Source organism: Embiotoca jacksoni, unplaced genomic scaffold (assembly GCF_022577435.1).
Source record: "Embiotoca jacksoni isolate LCO1_2020_lvr unplaced genomic scaffold, fEmbJac1.0.p SCAF_14, whole genome shotgun sequence".
In the NCBI taxonomy this organism is placed as follows: Eukaryota; Metazoa; Chordata; class Actinopteri; family Embiotocidae; genus Embiotoca; species Embiotoca jacksoni.
This window is the reverse complement of record NW_027185274.1, coordinates 15267317-15284893: the sequence shown is the minus strand read 5'-3', so window position 1 is coordinate 15284893 and position 17577 is coordinate 15267317. Positions and strand designations below refer to the sequence as shown.

Below are 17577 nucleotides of genomic sequence, written 5' to 3'. Positions count from 1 at the left end.
CAAAGGAATGTCTAGCAAGATGAAGAATCGACAACCACACAGGGCAAAGTGACACTTTGAGCTCAAAGCTAACGCAACTTTACTGTGTTCACTGTGTTCATGTTCTGACATTTACTCCTTGCTCAAAATGTTAGTTTAGCAGGTTTGACCTGGTGGTGCTACAGAAAATGAGATCATCAAAGTTACAGTTACTATTATACAGTTCATCCCCACAGGAAAATTAATGTCTGAAAACACATCCATCAAATATTTGAAAACCACAAATGTGAACCTCGTGGTGGAGCTGAAGGAAACATTCGGACATCATCAGTGTCAAGTTGGATACATCATCTGGGAACCATGAAATGTCAAATTTTATGTCCACCCTCTTGTATGTATAGATTTTTTACTGGATAAAAGGTAACATTGACCTGGTGGGGGCGCTAAAGGAATAGTCAGGGTATCACCAAAATCAACAGGGATTCATCTGCTGGGAGTCTTGAATGACTAAAAAAAATGTCATCTGAATCCTCTGAATCTACTAAATACAACTACTAAATTGAGATATTCCAGTCTGACAAACCAACACAGTCATCTTTAGAGCCCTGTCACCAAAATCTAAAACTGCTGAGCAGCATCTTGCACCTGCACATTCATGCACTGTTTCCATTTTCAAAAAAGTAGTGATTTTTGTTGTAGTTAGCCTAATAAGTATTGATAAACTAGAAAGATTTGCAGGTCAAGTAAAGTGTTGAGTCTTGACATGAACTTAATCCAAAAAGACTTCAAAAAACAAAACAAAAATCTGTTTGTGTGGTAATCATAAGAAACTGAACCGAGATATATTTTTAAAAACAGGTATTGGGAAACGTCTGGCTTTCCCTCATCTGTGGCTCATTTAAAACAGTGTGTCATTGTGAGTGTGTGTGTGTGTGTGTGTGCGTGCGTGCGTGCGTGCGTGCGTGCGTGCGTGTGTGTGTGAGCGTGTGTACGTGTGTGTACGTATTATGACTGGGCTTTTTATATATATATATGGATCGACCAGCCTGTTTGGAAACGATGATGTCACACACCCTAGAGGGTTAATACGAGACCTCATTATCCATCACATAGACGCACACTCAAAATAACACACATGCACGCCCCCACATAAAGATACGACATGAGGGAGGAAGGAAACCCATAGCTTGGTGCTCAAACCTTCCCTTTATAACATATATGTATTCACACACACAAATAAACAAAAGGTGTCCTCTTACTCTGGAAATGAGGAACGCCATATCCTTTCAGTTTCAATGGGCCATCTCTCCGTTAGGGCTAAGTTATCACTGGAGAGATCCACAGCAACAAAGGGGCTGTGCCTGCAGAAAGCAGCTGGAGGGAGGTGAACAGGTACAAACAGCAACACCTTTGCATAGGGACAATGGGAGAGGCTCCGGAAATCATTTGGCTGAGGGATTTTGGAGGCAAACTTATTTAATGTTTAACGTACGGACCGGAGAGTTGGCAGTTCTCGAAAATTCCTCTATTTGCAATCTATGTGAAAGCATTAAAAAACACAAAACAGCAGTGGTGTGACCAGATAAAGAGATTTAGATCGACAAGGGAAGGCAGTGTAAGTTGATTTAACAGCAGATAACTCCTGGACATGGAAACAATGACTTGTGACTTCACTCACTACGATGTTCCCCCTTTGAGTTCATTTTTATTGTCCGAGGCTGTCTGTATTTGCTGGTTCTTTAACTTTGATTTTTTTATTTTTTTTTTTATTTTTTTTTTTTTATATATATATATATATATATAAATTTTGTTGTTTTTCAGCAGTCACCTCTGTTTGCCATCCCCTTGTTTTTTTCTTTCCTCTTGAGTAGAGATGTTTTGAGTCCCGTGGGATATCTTCATCTCACCCACACACTTTACACTTCTTTGTTCTCTATTTTCGGTGTGTTATCACTAAGATGATAAAATACACTCTGAAATTACTGTTTTTGTCACGTTTAGCAAAATGTGATCTAACAGCAACAGAGTTTTCTCTGGTATCTGAAAAGCTGTTTGACATGATCTCTTTCTTCCCAAAGCTGACGTAGGGAATGAATTTCAAAAATGTATTTTCAGTTTTTCAAGGCTAAAGATATTACAGTGAATGAAAAAAAAGATTAATGTGCGATGGAAGTGTACAGCTGAGACTGATGGAAATATTATCTTATTATTTATCATGATCATTTTTGACTTAGTGTTGAGGAATCACCAAATTTAATATAAACCATCATTAAAAAGGGGTCATGAATGTCTAAACCAAATTTTATGGACATCCCCACGACAGCAGTTAAGACATTTTATTCAAAACCACAAAAATTGACCTGATGGTGTCACTCTGGGGAAAAGTCAGTAGGAATTGTCCTCTGGGCATCAAAACTTCAAAGCAATGCATCTGATAGTTGTTAAGACATTCCAGTCCACTGGAGGATACTCGCCTGGCCATGAAAAGTAAGGTGCCTTAGGTTTAGGAACACAAAGTACTTGGTTAGGTTAGACAATGGTTCGGGCTAAATGTGACAAGGTCGCAGTTTGGTTAGGGGTAGCGCCAAACCTACTTCGTTAGAGTCAGGAAAAGATCATCGTTGTGGTTCAAATAAGTAATTTTAGGCAAGTAATGTTATATTTGATCACATTAGTTACGTAACGTATGTTGCGTAAGTTAAATACGTTATGCAAGGAATGGCATTTTTTCTCCCTGGTTAAAAGTCCTGTGTTTGTTTCATCCAGTCACCCCCAACCTTCGCTTTGCAGACTTTAAGACTCCTTGAACTTTGTCACACGACTTCCATCTCATGACCTCGATCTTTGATCCTGGTCGTACATGCGTGTACTTTTCGTGCCTAAGCGAGGCCAAACGTGACGCTGACACAATATCCCCTAGTGGACTAACGGGTGTATTACACACTTTATATGGCTGGACATTTTCTGGAGCAATGCGATCAGCCTTAACCAAGTTTGACAGTTCAAACCTCAATCTTCCAAACTATTTATGTAAAAAATAAAACATTCTTTACTTGACTTAAAAATTTGGAAGTATCATTTTCTGTTTGCATTCTCTCATTTATATTAAATCATATCTATTCTCTAAGTCATATCAAACTTGCAAAGTTAGATCTTCTTATCCAGGTTGTAATTTTGTATTTTAATATTATAGTGAGTGGACCTGCACAAAACATATTTTCCTGAAATTTGACATGGAATATTTGCCACTTTTGGCAACCCTTGCATCTTGACAACATTTAAAGGACGCAGTCGGAAATGATTAGATGATTGAGTTCTTTGCGAAAGTCATGGGAGTCCTAAAAACATCTTTAAGTTCTGTATCATGTGCAAACTGTACGTTTTCTAAGATGTAAGGGGACATCTGTCCTTGATGCTTTTAGTGTGTGAATTTGACACCTACACAGTCCTCCTAAGAGAAGGTCCTGAGAATCTTCCCCCTTTCACCAGAGGGGGTTGGCTTAAATTGTTGTGCATTTTCACATATTAACAGATTTCCTGTCTCTGGACATCCATAAAACTGGTGGGAATAACATAGAAATAGAGGCCGTAATTGAAGCAACAAAGGGTAAAAGGAGAAGTTCATGTCTGCACGGTCTCGAGGGAACTTGGCTGAAAGTCTTTGAGTTGACTCTTCTGTTCACATTATTTTACACCTTCCCGTTCCTTACACAAACCATCTCCTTATTGCTCTACATCATGCTAAGCCTGACAGCGTTCTGTACAGTGTGTGTGGTGTCATGGCCTCTCTTTTTCATCCATCCTGCTTTCTCTCCATGTTACTGATGCCTTATTTCCAGAGTTCCCCGAGGGAACGCTGTGTTTTCAGGGGCCACGGAAGGACGAGTCCTGGGATATAATGTGGGCATTTGGTAAGCTGAAAGCCGTATTCTAGTCACCTCCTGAGACACAGACCCCCCCCTCCTCTCTCCCCTCCCTTTTTAGTGTGACTCAGCGCAGTAGTGCGGAGGCAGGGGGTCAAAAATCCCCTGCCCTCCGCCCCTGCACTCAAAACATGTGGGAATGGGAAAACTTTATCCTATATTTAACCTCCAGGTGTCTGTCTGGTGTGTGTGTGTGTGTGTGTGTGTGTGTGTGTGTGTGTGTGTGTGTGTGTGTGTGTGTGTGTGTGTGTGTGTGTGTGTGTGTGTGTAAATGTGTGTGTGAGTACTGAGTCATCTGCAGCTGGGTGGTGGACTGGTTATCTTGTACGCAAAAATGAAGTTACCCTTGCTCTTGGGGTCAGTTGGGGGCTTTTAGCAGACTTGGAAAAGCTGTGCGTCAGCTCGGTAATACTCCGCAGCCTCCTCCCTCTGATAAGAACTCTCTCCATTAAATCTGTTGGAGGTTAAATGTATGTGCAGTAGATATGTGCAAAATATTAGAATCTAAAGTAAAGAGGCAGCGACCATAACTGTAAATACAGTAAGACACACAGTATCACGCAGAAGCATGATACACATGTCGTGGTTAGTTTCAGGCACCGAAACTTAACTTAAGAAATCTACATTGACTTTTGCTTTTTGATGGTCTTGAGCACGAGTCCCGCATTTGTCACATCCAACCATCCACAACGTCATCCCTACACTGACCCTGGTCATATGACCTCCGTCACATGACCTCCCTGCTTGACCCTGGTCACATGCGTGTGCTTTTCACGCCTGGGCCATGCAAAACGTAACACTGAGTTGGTATCCTCTGGTGTATTACTCGCTTTGGTGCAATACTGGGATATAGAGAAGAGAACCTGCTGTCCTCTTAACTAGATAACAACACTAAGTTTGATGCAGCAGAAAAACAGCTCCTGCCGAGTAAGAGTAAAACGTCTTCCCTAAATTAACACTTGATTAATACACAGGGTTTTACACAGGGTGTCCGGATATAGTTATGCCTGTGGCAATGTATTTCCAAAAGGTAAAGAGACAGTGGAAGATTCATAGTACACTACATAAAAACTTTCCTGGCAGCTAGATGTTCCCATTTGAAAAGAAAGCAACAATGCTGAGTCAAATCACTTACTGCTATGAACCATCAAACCTGTCTAAATGATAGCAGTCTATTATGGCTTAAGCTCATCATAAGGGCAACCTTATAAGGTTATTCTTCATAAAGTCAAAACGTCCAGCTCAGCACAAACCCCTCAACCCTCTTGATTTATTAAGAGCAATGAGAGTGAGTCCCATGAGACAGAAAAGGGGTTTTACCCCTCTCTCTTCAGCTGAGGAGTTTTTGGCTTCCGAGAGCAGTTTTTTAAAGTCTTTCTCCTCAAAGGAAGTCTGAATTCTGATTCATCTCCACGCCAAAAACTACACAAAGCTGAGAGAACGAGCCACACTGAGGTAACAGGCGCACACTTTCGCTCAAACCTATTTGCTAGGCGTTACCACATCCACATGCTTGTTCAGAAGCATCAAATCTATGCAGCGCTTTAAGTCAGACTGTGCAGGGACCTGTGCCACGTCACCCATCCTGGCTTCCATCCATCTCGTCTCGATCTACCTCATTTAGTCTAGTGATGCAAAAAATAGAAAACAATGCTTGAAACTTTACAAAGACACCCACACAAACAAACTAAAACATAAATACAGTTGCTCTGTACTCTCAACACGCACAGTCCGAACACTTTAAGACCTCCGAGCCAGCAGAGCGATAAGATTAGAGGAAGTATGTGGGTGTGAAATAGCTGTGGTGTGGGACTTTCTGGATTCACACAATCCACACTGACTGCAGGCCCTGCTTTTTATTAGAGTTCAAGCTGATGGGAATACACAGACGCTGATGACACCCACACACGTATCCTGCACAGATACAGAATTTACACTCAGACATTAAACAAGCCAAAAATGAAAGCATCAACTCTCCATTGTCTGCAAATTCAGACACAACTCTTCCTACACATGTTTACCCAGAAAGAGATTCTTTCCATAATGTATGTTTGAGGAGGCTACACACTGCCGTGATGATATACACCTGGTTATATTTTACGATCAGTACATCATGTCATGCAAATGTGACATTGTTTCCTTAAAGCAAGTAAAGATGCTGCAGAGGCTGAACTTGGTCTCAGGACAGTAACCTTGAGGTTGTGACTTCTGCTCTGGAGCAAACAAAGCGAAACCCAGAGCCATCAGTGGGTCCATTAACAAAGCCAGAGGCCTGACAAAGCTTTCTTTGTTTCATAATTAATGCAAACGTGATAACCGTGACATTGACTGTTGGGCAGGCCGTATACATCAACATCTCTGACACGTGAAAATGAACGCTACCATTCATCATGACACAGGGCTAATGGACCCCTTAAGACTGAATTATTAAGCACAATACAAGAGACCTTTGTGCCAGATTAATGGAAGCATACAGCACAGCACATTTCTTCCAGAGATATAGTATATTCAGAGTTATCACTGTAATTGTTGGCCACACAGAAGACTGAAACTTATCAAATTATTGTGTGAATTAATGGAACGGGAGCACAGTCGCCCTGGTGTTGGCTGGTGTTAACAGCTTTGTTTTGTATAAACTTCCTCTCTCTCCTCTTCTACATCTGTCTACAAGTATTAGTTTCTTCCTCTGTGTACATAGAGGACTCAAATCTCCTGACGGAAACTCTGCTTTCTGTAAATATACAAAGCATTATTAAGAACACTTGTTCTATTCTGTTTCTTTTGGGATGTAATAGGTCTCCAATTAGTTTGATGTGTTTGCTAAAAGCTGCTCATGGATGGACAGAGAACAAGAAATAAAGGAGGGGGGGGGAGGGGATTGAGGGAGGGGGAGAGATAAAGAGAAAATGCTTTCAATCAATCTTACTCACACAAGCACAGCACTTTGCGGTGGATTTTAAGGGAAATAAGGGCAGGATGTTGTTGGTCAGAAACAGACTTGAGGAGGAGGTAAAGTAAAGTAGAGAATGAAGATAAACAACAGAGAATAAGCAGAGGATTGTATTTTAATACATTGTTTATTATCGTATCTACATAATTGCTTACTTGTGTGTAATTAGAGTGACCAAAATAACAAATGTCCTCAATTTCTCCTCTGTACTGTGGAGGTAGCAGCATTTTTCGAATTTCCAGACACTGCAAAGAGTGAAAGCTGTGATTAAAAATAGCAGATGTTCCCTGTAGTCATCAATAAAAGCTCCGAGAGGCAGAACTGCTGGGAAAGCCCTCAGAATATTGGCCTATAAAGGGTCTCTGAACTCTCAGAGCCACGATCCATGAGCTATTGATTGTTTATTTGGTTAGAAGGTTGCATTGTGATCACATTTCCCTAAACGAGGTAGATTACAGAAAGAAATACGATGCTGCATAAATTAGGTTTCATGATGCTACCCTTCTACTGAATTTCACGTCATAATGCTCCTGTAATTAGATTTGGTGTACTGTGCATTAGGCCTTGTTTAGGGAAAGAAAGGAATACACACTGGCTATTAGTGACAAACAGTAACGTGAAGACAGGACGACGTGAAATCTTTCTGTAAGCTGAACGGATTCGCCACAATTTAAACTATGAAGTCTTGATCAAATACTGTCAAGGCCATATCACTACGATCCCTTTATTTGAAAATATGGTCACAGGCTGTCTTAATATCATAACTATTCACTTCAGAGAAGAGACGACCATCATTTCAGACCCAAGAAGGACAAAAGCCTTTGAAAAATAAATAATGTGGGCCAATCTATACAACCGTGACAAAAACTCATTCAAAGAGTCACTAATTCATTGCAATACAACAATGAATGCAGACTGGATTAATCAATCAGTTAATATTCAGTACTTGTAGGACCTTCGTGAGCTGTCTGTCATTCTTGGATGTGGTCCAAAGGAACATCTTTACTTTAAATTAACACGTTGGGCGAGGAGACTATCATTTAAACTGGAGATTAAGTTTTATGGTTATGTTCTTTAGTGCTGCAGACACATGGTCCTCTAGGGTGATGCTGAACTAATGCCAATCCAGACACTCCCCTAATGGGGGGGCCATTACAATCCACATTGCCAGAACTATTCATTTTTTATGAGCGGGGTAGATCTGTTGGCGCCTGCTATAAGAGGCATTCACCATCACTGGTTATCTGGCACTTTATCCATACAGGATTCAGTCCAGGGAAAGTTTACAGCCTGGTTTGGTCTTTGGGGGGCAATAGATCATGAAGTGGGATCTGGGGACGAGCACGCATCCTTCGGGGGAGGTGCGGAACCATAGTGGTGAACTGGTATTGAGTGGATTTACTTAATTTTAGGCACTTGTACTTTACGTCAGTATTTTTCATATATGTATATATATATATATATATACACTTATATATAATTAGCTCCATCACAACCAACTACAACATAAACATGCTATCAATTAATGCATCTTGCATGATAATAATTTACAGAATGAGAGTTTCCTGCACTACTGTTACTTTAAGTGCAATTAACCTGCAATTCTTGACATTTTCAAAGCAGGATCTTTATTGGTAATTAAGAATTTTTGCACTGCAGTGTTATTTTCCTAGAGGATCTCAATACTCCCCCTACCACTACAGAACGGAGACTACTTTACTTTTACAGGGTATCAGAACACAGTATATGGATTTTCACTCTCCCATCTGTGGCTGTCACACCCTCCTCCATACATCTTCTTTTTTGGATTCTTACCCAACAACATAAATCACGGGGCTCTGCAGCAACAGTGCACTTAGTTAATCTAAGAGGCAGATTGCAGATCTGTGATAGGTGAGATCACAAGTCTTTTGAGCAGAACAGTTCAGGTAAGGTAAGGTTAAATATGACGATGTCAAGTGATGGGGACCATATCCGGTTTCACTGGCATAATGCTGGCAACCTCATAAAAATGTCTTCACGTAATAATGATGTAAGATTATTCATGATTCTCATCACTGTTCCCTCCAGACACTGATGTTGCTCCACTCCTATCGCCCACAGCAGACAGGTCGTCCTCAACAGGGGGCACCTGCTGTCCTGCTCCGCGCTGCAGTAGCTGTCACAGCACATGATTAGAGCACAGCTGGAAAGAAAGGCAGTCCTTGTAACACCTGAGCGGACTTAAACATTAACAGCATCGTACGCGCGGGAGACGCAACACGCGCATTAGGCTACTTCCAATCCCGGGAGATCCAGAAATGATGCCCCGTCTGCCGGGCGGCGGCAAAACAACGTACTCGGGCACCTTTTTGTCAGCATGCCTGATCTCCGCCTGTCAAGCCCTCCAGAGCTGCGGGGAGGTCCAGTGCGGAGATGGCCATCAGTGCTGTCCGCCCATCGTCACCGGGAACGGCAGCGCCAGCTCCACGGTGCGCTGCTGCAAGCTCCCTATCCACATCTTCTTCGACAACGTAGGCTGGTTTACGAGGAAGCTGTCGGGCATCCTGATCCTGTTACTGCTCTTTGCCATGGGTTACTTCATCCAGCGGATCATCTGCCCGCGGCCCCGCCGGCATCCGAACCACGACCGCAGCGAGGAGCCCTCCCTCTTTCACGGGCACCCATCGGCGTCCCAGGATTCCCTTTTGGACCGGTACCCCGAATACAGCCTCGGGGACTTCGCCTCTCCGAACCTGCCAGCCTACGACGAGGTTAAATATTTACCCACATATGAGGAAAGCATGCAAGAGATGCACAGAGACCGGTCTGATGACAACTTGTTGTCGGAAAACGAGAGGGGCAGAGTGAGAGCAACAGGACCGAGACCCGGAGACCAGACACGGGATGTCCTGGAAGTGTCAGGACCGCAACAAAGCCCAAGGACATCTCGGAACTCTGTCTGACGGACAACAGAGATTGGGCAACGCTACAGAAACAATATATAGCATTCTTATTTTAATATCATCAGGGTAATTATCTTGCTGAAACTCAAGTGCAATTAGGCTATAATCCTGAATGTAAAGAATAAAGGAGAAGGCTGAGAAAATGTAGGTGTTTTCTAAGATTATAGAGGATTACTCGCCTTTTGTATGCAAATGTCCGCTTGGGTTAAAGGAGATTATAAAACAAGCGCAGGCGGCTGGAATTGACGCTCTTTGTGCTGCAACCAGCAAAATTGGCTTCGGTACAATCGCATTAAGTTTTACTTCAGCACCTCAATTTTAAGTGGCACCGTGAAACAGTTCTCTTGTCTAATTCTCGCCTATTCTCACTCATAATGCTAAATATTCTGCTGGACTTGAAAATTCTGCTTTTCTTTTTTGTAGTCTTTATTGAATTTGCATCCAAAAGGACGAATTTTTTTTTTTTTTTTTTCTCAGCAACCTGAAATGTAGACTAGAAGAGGCAGTGAAGGGATTAATATCAATTTTAATACTTTCTGAAGCACACATTTTTACCAGCCAGCTCTGGAGCCTGTTCATTTATAGCTTATCAGCATGAAAGCAATATTCCATTCACACTTCACTGGGAGCTGATAGATGAGTGTTATATCAGTGACCTGGGCCATATTTGATGTGTCTGCATGAGAGCTGAAAAGTGCAGGTTTTTTTTTTTAAACTGCTTAGATCCTGGGAGCTGTATTGCCTGGGGCTGTACAGCTCCTAGGCTCTGAATTCAGGACAAACAATGGCAGAGATTACAGCTGGCATACTGATGTGGTGTAAGCTGCCAAGAGACAAAGTTGTATTTTAAGGATAGCATGTCAGACAAGATCACAACTGCGGCCCAAAGCAGAACGAACAGTATATAGCTCAGACGAAGCAAAGGACAAAGGGACAAAACAGGAAATATGCATGAGACAGGAGGCAGTGATTTCTTTGTTCTGGCAGAGTGAAGATGCAAAGTGATACCTTCAAACCCACTTGGGTGTCGGTCATACGTGTGTAACTGTCCTAATCAAACCAGAAGCGCTGCTACAAACTGAAAAAAGGCTTCACACAAATCATTACAGGCTTAATAGCATTTTTTGTGGATAAAAGCTTTTCTAATTATGGCCTCATTGTGTTACAAGTACTGAAAAGTGTCATTTGGCTATACTTTACCTTGTCATGAGCTAGCTGTCTGGTAAACAGTAACACGTATTGCATCGCTCCTATCATTAGTTCGAGGCCAAAAGAGAATAAGATGCGTAAATTACAAAGAGAATCTGAATTGCATCCAGTCAAAGGTGTACATCTTTTGTATGACCAATTGAGCAAAACACAATTACATCTGGTTTACCATCATAGAAGGCTCAGAAAACATGCAAATATTCACATTTGAGAGGCCAGAACCTGCAGTTTTGGATAATTTGCTTGAAAAATTATTAAAACAACTATCAATAAATTGTAAAAAAAAAATAGTTGCAGATTAATTTTTTGTCAATTTGATTTAAAAAAAATAAAACTAACTTATTCTTCTGTCCTGAAAGTGTTATTAGTTTATAAACGGTGCAGCTTTACCCCTTCAAAGATGTATAAGCAGGTGTAAAGCAGATAGTGACCCTCACCGCATCCAAATCCTCTCAACTGATTTATCTGTGAAGTTTCAGTGAGGTTACACCAGAAAGACCAATGTATACTCATTAGGACAATGTAGTATCAGGCAGTATGTTAAAGCATTATTGATCACCACAATAAGTAAAACTTCAACGTCTGTCAAATGTTAAGAAGAAGAACTATCTGTTTCTTCAAAACTACCATTTACAATTAGAGACCTTGAGCTCAGCTAATGCTTTGGACACTAAAAGTCTGAGAGGGATTGTGGTGGCTTGTGTGTAATCCAATACCACCACACCATGATGGCAGAGCTAGAAGTGATCACTGATGGCTTTCTTTTCCTGAGGGAAATTTGTGGGCGGGTGGAGTTTGCACTTAAAAGCATTAAATCCATGCGTAAAACCCAGTGATGGTTAGATGAGGTGAAGCGTGTGACCCTGAGAAGCATGGAGCAACGTACGAGTCCTGCTCAAACCGTAAGAGGTGTGAATGTTGCGTTTCATTCTCTCCCTTCAAGTCGCTGTAGTTCCTTGAGAACCAGCTCTCATATTTGAGCTCTAACAATAAAGCTTGTACATCCCCTGTCAGTGGAAAAGATGGTGACATAGTTGGTTTTCATTTCCGAAAATGCACATATTAAAATCCCCAAACATATGATATGTGCACAAAATATAGAGGCATGGATGGAAGAAAAAGCTGAAATGGAAACAAAGACAGGGAAAATACAGTATGCGCACACACTCACACAAAATGGATTTTGAATCTGCGCCCACAATCCAGTTATTCTATTGCTCACTGGACCAAAGAACAGATAAACTAGAGGTCAAATCAATGAGCATTATCCTCCTCAGAACTTTTACATTATATCCAGGAAGTACATTTTTTGGGAAGCTGCATTACTTGGCTACCTATTCAATATATGGAAACTTGTCAGTCTTTGAATGTGGCTTTATTGTAATAAAAGAACAGTATCTATTTGCTATTGTGTGTTGGGGAGTTTAAAAAATATGAAACACTTCCACGGGCCATTCATTTTTCAGAAGACACCACAGAAACTTAAAAATGAACAGAATCTAAATTTGACTTTTATATTCTTAATTTAAAGTTAAGGCAAAAAATGTAATGCAGCGTGTTGAATATAGGTCTAATTGCCCATCGGCAACATTTCCTGGCAACATAACTGAGGTTGGCACTGTGTTGTTTGAAAGGAGTCATGAATATGACACACTATTTCATTTCAATTCTCTTCAAAGTGTGTGGCCACTCTCAGTGGTAATTCATGTGAAACCTGTTTTCTCACTGATAAGTCTTTTCATAGATTAATGTTGTTTGATCTAGATGACTATGTTTTATCGCACAGTGAGAAGGCTTAGAAAGCCAGCAGATAGAAAGAGATAAATAAGAGAAAGACAGTGAGTTAGAGACTTTGGCTAAAAGCAGCCGGTGTACAGCGTGCTGAGCACAAAAAAAAGGCAACAGCAAGAGAGTGCGAACCCATTGAGAGATTTTCCTACACCTACTGTTTTCTCTGATGTTTCAGCCTCTGTGGCCACTCACAGTTTCATGGATTGTGTCGATCGCTCTCTATATCTTCCCACATCCTCGTCATATAGTCTAGAAGCTGTTTGTGGAGAACCCTGAGTCAGATCTTCTCCCTCCCGGGCCACTAAAGGAGATGGATCGGCTATAATGGTTTGCTGATGTACTGGCTCTCTGCCAACCAGGGGGTGGAGCTCCATGGCAAGCAGTTGGTTTCACACCTCGGCAGAAAAGGAAATACAAGAATAATTCAAAGAGTAGCCCTACTGTGGACATATTGGACTGTAAAACACATATGAACCCAGAAATAGCTTCTGGGTATAACTGCAAAGCTCACAAAACATCTCAAACATACTCACTTCACTGGTTTATATAAAACATGTGAATCATCAAGACATTAAAGGTATTCGAAAAATAGAAAAAGCAAAGTAGAAGAGAATTTTCGGAACAAATATATACAGTGCTTCCATCTGCTTTATTAAGTGACATTCTTTCTAGTGTTTACAGAAAGCAAAGTTTTGAACGTATAAACTGTAAAAATATATTGCCATAAAAATAAAAAATAAAGTGAAACTGACAGGAAAGCACACATTTGACACCAACTCTATTTTGACAAATGGAAATAGACAGTCTGAAACAATTGAAATCTTTAATTTTTACAGAAAGTTGTTGTCCTGAGAAATACAGATACTCTTATCAAAACCATTTTCGTTCACACACAGAAACCAGCTATAATTTAAAATGTGTTGCAAATGATTCCTAATACACAGCATATGTCACAAGAGTATGTGAGTGTGTTTGAGTTAAAGTAAAGTGTCATATTTTTCACAATCTATTAATATTCACATCTCCAAATGTTCCCTTTTGTTTCTACGTAAAGTTAAGGTACTTACTGTAACTTATGGTGGATATTGTACCTCAAGTAAAGATCTTTTTTTTTGTTATTACAATGACATAGAGTCAAACCACATAAAGTGAACCCTCTGAAAATTAACGCCGCGAGGCCACACTGCTCCTCACAGGGACGCTGGCAGCTTTCTCTCTCTCTTTAGACAACTCCATCTCTATTTTTGCCTGGATTTTTTCCCAGTCCACCTCAACCTGAAAGAGAGACACAGAGATGAGATGAAATCAGATTAGATGAGATACACTATTTTGCTTTGATCAATATGCGATTGATAACCGGTGCTAGCAGCAGCACATTATTTAGCAGTGGGGGTTAGCTTCTTCCAAACAGGGGTTAGCCTCTATTAAAAAAAAAGAAAAACCTTGTAGTAATTCCAAAGTTGTCTTATTTAAATGTTGTGAACTCTTAGCTGGTGTTCTGATGTTACCCAGAAGCAGGCGTATATTCAGGAGTCTACTAATTTTATTTAGAGTTGAAGGGTGTAGCTGAGGTTGGGGCTTCTGGAGACCTCTGTGTCGCCAAGATAGCTGCCGCTGCACAAAATATGATGAGGCAGGGATCACATTGGCCACCTTCAATGTCTTTCATTCCTTCAAACGCTAGCTCAGGCAGAGGACATCACCAAGTACAGATTTGCCTTCTTTTTTGTTGTTGTTGTTGTTGTTGTTGTTTAATTTAATGTTAACTGTTCTGATTGGATGGCTTAAGGAGAAGCCAAAGTGACATCATGGGTTTATCCTCGAACCCAACTTTGTATCAACTGGAGTGTATAAGCAGTGCATAAAAAGTTTACAACCTATGGGAAACAATTAGGAATCGACCCCGCTGCCTAAATCAGTTCCCACAGTGCAGCGGACAGGCTGCTCTAACTTACCCCCTCGGAGTACTGCAGGAATCTCTTATTGGTCTCCTTCCTGCCAAATTTCTGTAGGAACTTGTCCCTATAGGCCAGCACGGTGTCCACATGGGTCTTGTGTTTGACTGCCAGCTCCAGTGCCCTGGACAAAAAAAATTACAAGATGCAGGTTGGGATGCATCCAGTACGAACAAACATGCTTCATCCTAACTACATGTAACTCTTTCACGTCTGAGAAAAGGCATGTTATAAAAGTACTTATTGTCCCTCTCCTTTCAGCTGTACCTTCGTACACATGAAAACCCAATCATACCTCTCCCAGTTGAAAAGGTCAATGTTGACTTGTATGGCCTGGTAGATGAGACCAGCTTGTAACAGAGTGACCTCAGCCTCCTGGACCTGACCACTGAACATCAGCATGTGGGCCAAGGACGACTCCTTAGATGGCTGCTCCTTTATAAAGTTGATGTACTGCACCCTGGGCAACTGAAAGAGGAGAGGATATGGAGCGAGATTGTTAATAAAATACCATATCTCTTTGACTTATTTCCTGTCAGTATCACTGCAGTTTCAATGAATTCAACTGTGTGTGTGTGTATTTGTGTTGGCAAAAAAAAAAAAATCACGTGTTCAAATGAATTAGCAATGCTCTTACCTCTCCAATGGCAGCATAGGCCATCTCGGCTGTGGTCAGCTCCCTGTTTGCCATCGCCATACCAGCAAGACATGTCCACAATGATTGGTCCTAAGTGTGTGGGGAGGAGACGCAAAGAGCATATTTAAATGACAAAATGACCTTGCACACACATTTTTTAATATGTTTCCATTTTTAACCTTATTCCCTCCCCAATATACTTATACCATATATGCAATTATTTATGTACTGTACATATAGTTGTATATACAAGTTTGGCCACCAGTGGGCAAGTCACACAATTTTGATTTCTGAAGTGAAAAGAATACAACCACTGCAGCAAAAAATGTTTATAAAACGACCTCTTTTTCAAATGCTGATCCACTGTTGCCTTTTATTTCATGAACCTGTGGCAGGAGCAAATGTTTGGACACTCTGGGATGCTGATTCAAAGAAGTTTGAGGTGTGTGTGTGTGTGTGTGTGTGTGTGTGTGTGTGTGTGTGTGTGTGTGTGTGTGTGTGTGTGTGTGTGTGTGTGTGTGTGTGTGTGTGTGTGTGTGTGTGGACATGCATGACACACAAACATTTGACAGACATTTGCCGTACACAGACACTGCTTGAGGGCATAAACTTAATACAGCTACACCTCCAAACACAATTTCAGGTGAAATCTTCCTTCAGTGCGCCTGTATCACACTTAGATTATAAAACTGTATCTACTGCACATTATGTTTGTGCTCAGAGCTATAAATGACAACATGTATTAACACCTATCAGGTGAGAGCTTACTGACGACGACGACAACAACAACAACAACAACAACAAGTGTGATTCTGGGAAAAGCCACAATGCCACCCAACTCTTACCAGAAGTGGAGGAGGGAGGGGTCGAGGGAAAAACTCTTAAAACCAATGCCTCTCTCCGTCCCCTTTTGTTCCACCCTCCCCTTCCTACCAGTTGTCCATTTCTCCAGCGTTGTGGTTATTGCATCATTGCACAAGCAGAGACACAGTCCCACACTGTGTTCAGTGTGCGTGAGTATATACGTTAGGAGTGTCTGCACATGCATACAGCAGAGTGTGTATTTATGAGTGAGGTCTAGAGGGGCTTAATCCGGTAAATGGTGTCACCAGGCTAATTGAAGGCTAATTAAAGCCTGCTGGTCTGGTCCCATAAACCTGTCTGCTACCTTCTCATTTCAGAGTCTCATTCATATACAACATCCATGCATGCGTGTGACATACACCATAGAAGCCTGGACTGTGCTAGAGCCCTGTACTGCAGGATATTTCAAACTGTCCTCAAGTTAATTATATAAATACAAAGGCAAAGCAGAAGAAACTTAGTAAGTGACTAAAGACGTAATGCACACTGGGATTTCTTCATACGTGTTGGCATCTTACTTTGGCGAAGCGGCAGAGGCGCAGTGCATCCTCCCAGCGTGCAGCGTTGCTGTATTCGTGCAGGAGGGCCGGGTAGGGAAGTATACTGCTGTACACCAGTGAACCATCTCCTTGGCGTAACGTCACCTTGGTGCCGACGTAGTTCAGAATGTGGGGTGTACGGCTGAACTCACTGAGTTAAAACAAATACATGTGACCACATCTTCACTGTTTGTCATTGCCATTACATATGTGAAAGCAAAAAACTGAAGATATCTACCTGCTGTCCTTTATGCACAGTGTTTTTGGTAGCAGTTCCTTGTCAGTGAAGACAACACTTGGGTAGTACCACACTGTGAACTGGTTGTCTTGGATTCCACACAGGATGTTAGCACCATCATTCCATGCCATACTGTGAACCATACTACCTACAGGACAGAGTACACACACAACAATCTCATTCATCCAGTGCTGGTTACACTTCTGTATAAAAGAGCATCACTACACATCTTGCCAAGTGAGTTCCCTCCTCCGCCTCTCACCAATTTTGCAGACTTTGGTTTCTCGCCCCACATGACACCCAGAGGTCAAGTAAAGGTCACGGTTCTTGTCTATCAGTGCAATTTTCCTTTCAGTGGATGGGCCACACTGGTCCAGAGCTATTTCCACCACCTCCAGCTACATATAAATGCAGACACACACACACACAAGTACAAAGGTAAGAGGGAACAGAGGAGTAAAGGATGGAAGGAGGACAAAAGATCAGGAAAAGAAAGGAAGGGGGAGAGCGGTTTGCACCGTGACCCAAAAGCCTTTCTGCCAAGTGC

General features: G+C 41.6%; 2 protein-coding genes across 4 annotated transcripts in view; one reads left to right on the top strand and one right to left on the bottom strand.

The window, feature by feature from the left end:
• The first annotated feature begins 8971 nt into the window (after positions 1 to 8971).
• Positions 8972 to 12474, top strand: LOC138197410 (uncharacterized membrane protein C3orf80 homolog). The gene has a single exon (XM_069148221.1). The coding sequence runs from the start codon at positions 9153 to 9155 to the stop codon at positions 9795 to 9797; it is 645 nt and encodes a 214-aa protein (XP_069004322.1). The 5' UTR covers positions 8972 to 9152; the 3' UTR covers positions 9798 to 12474.
• An 851-nt stretch (positions 12475 to 13325) lies between these two features.
• ift80 (intraflagellar transport 80 homolog (Chlamydomonas)) overlaps positions 13326 to 17577 on the bottom strand; it is a 32607-nt gene continuing 28355 nt past the window's right edge. For 2 of the 3 annotated variants that reach the window (XM_069148215.1, XM_069148216.1), the window contains exons 14-20: positions 17293 to 17428; positions 17031 to 17178; positions 16772 to 16943; positions 15390 to 15479; positions 15048 to 15220; positions 14753 to 14876; positions 13326 to 14072 (exon numbers count right to left, since the gene is read on the bottom strand). In XM_069148215.1, the coding sequence (XP_069004316.1) occupies positions 13962 to 14072; positions 14753 to 14876; positions 15048 to 15220; positions 15390 to 15479; positions 16772 to 16943; positions 17031 to 17178; positions 17293 to 17428 (954 nt within the window). In that variant the 3' untranslated portion in view covers positions 13326 to 13961. The remainder of the gene's footprint in view (positions 14073 to 14752; positions 14877 to 15047; positions 15221 to 15389; positions 15480 to 16771; positions 16944 to 17030; positions 17179 to 17292; positions 17429 to 17577) is intronic. The other variant, XM_069148218.1, reaches the window with a different exon arrangement.

Coding starts and splice junctions, on each gene's coding strand:
- LOC138197410 (XM_069148221.1), top strand. CDS start 9,153: ATGATGCCCCGTCTGCCGGGCGGCGGCAAAACAACGTACTCGGGCACC.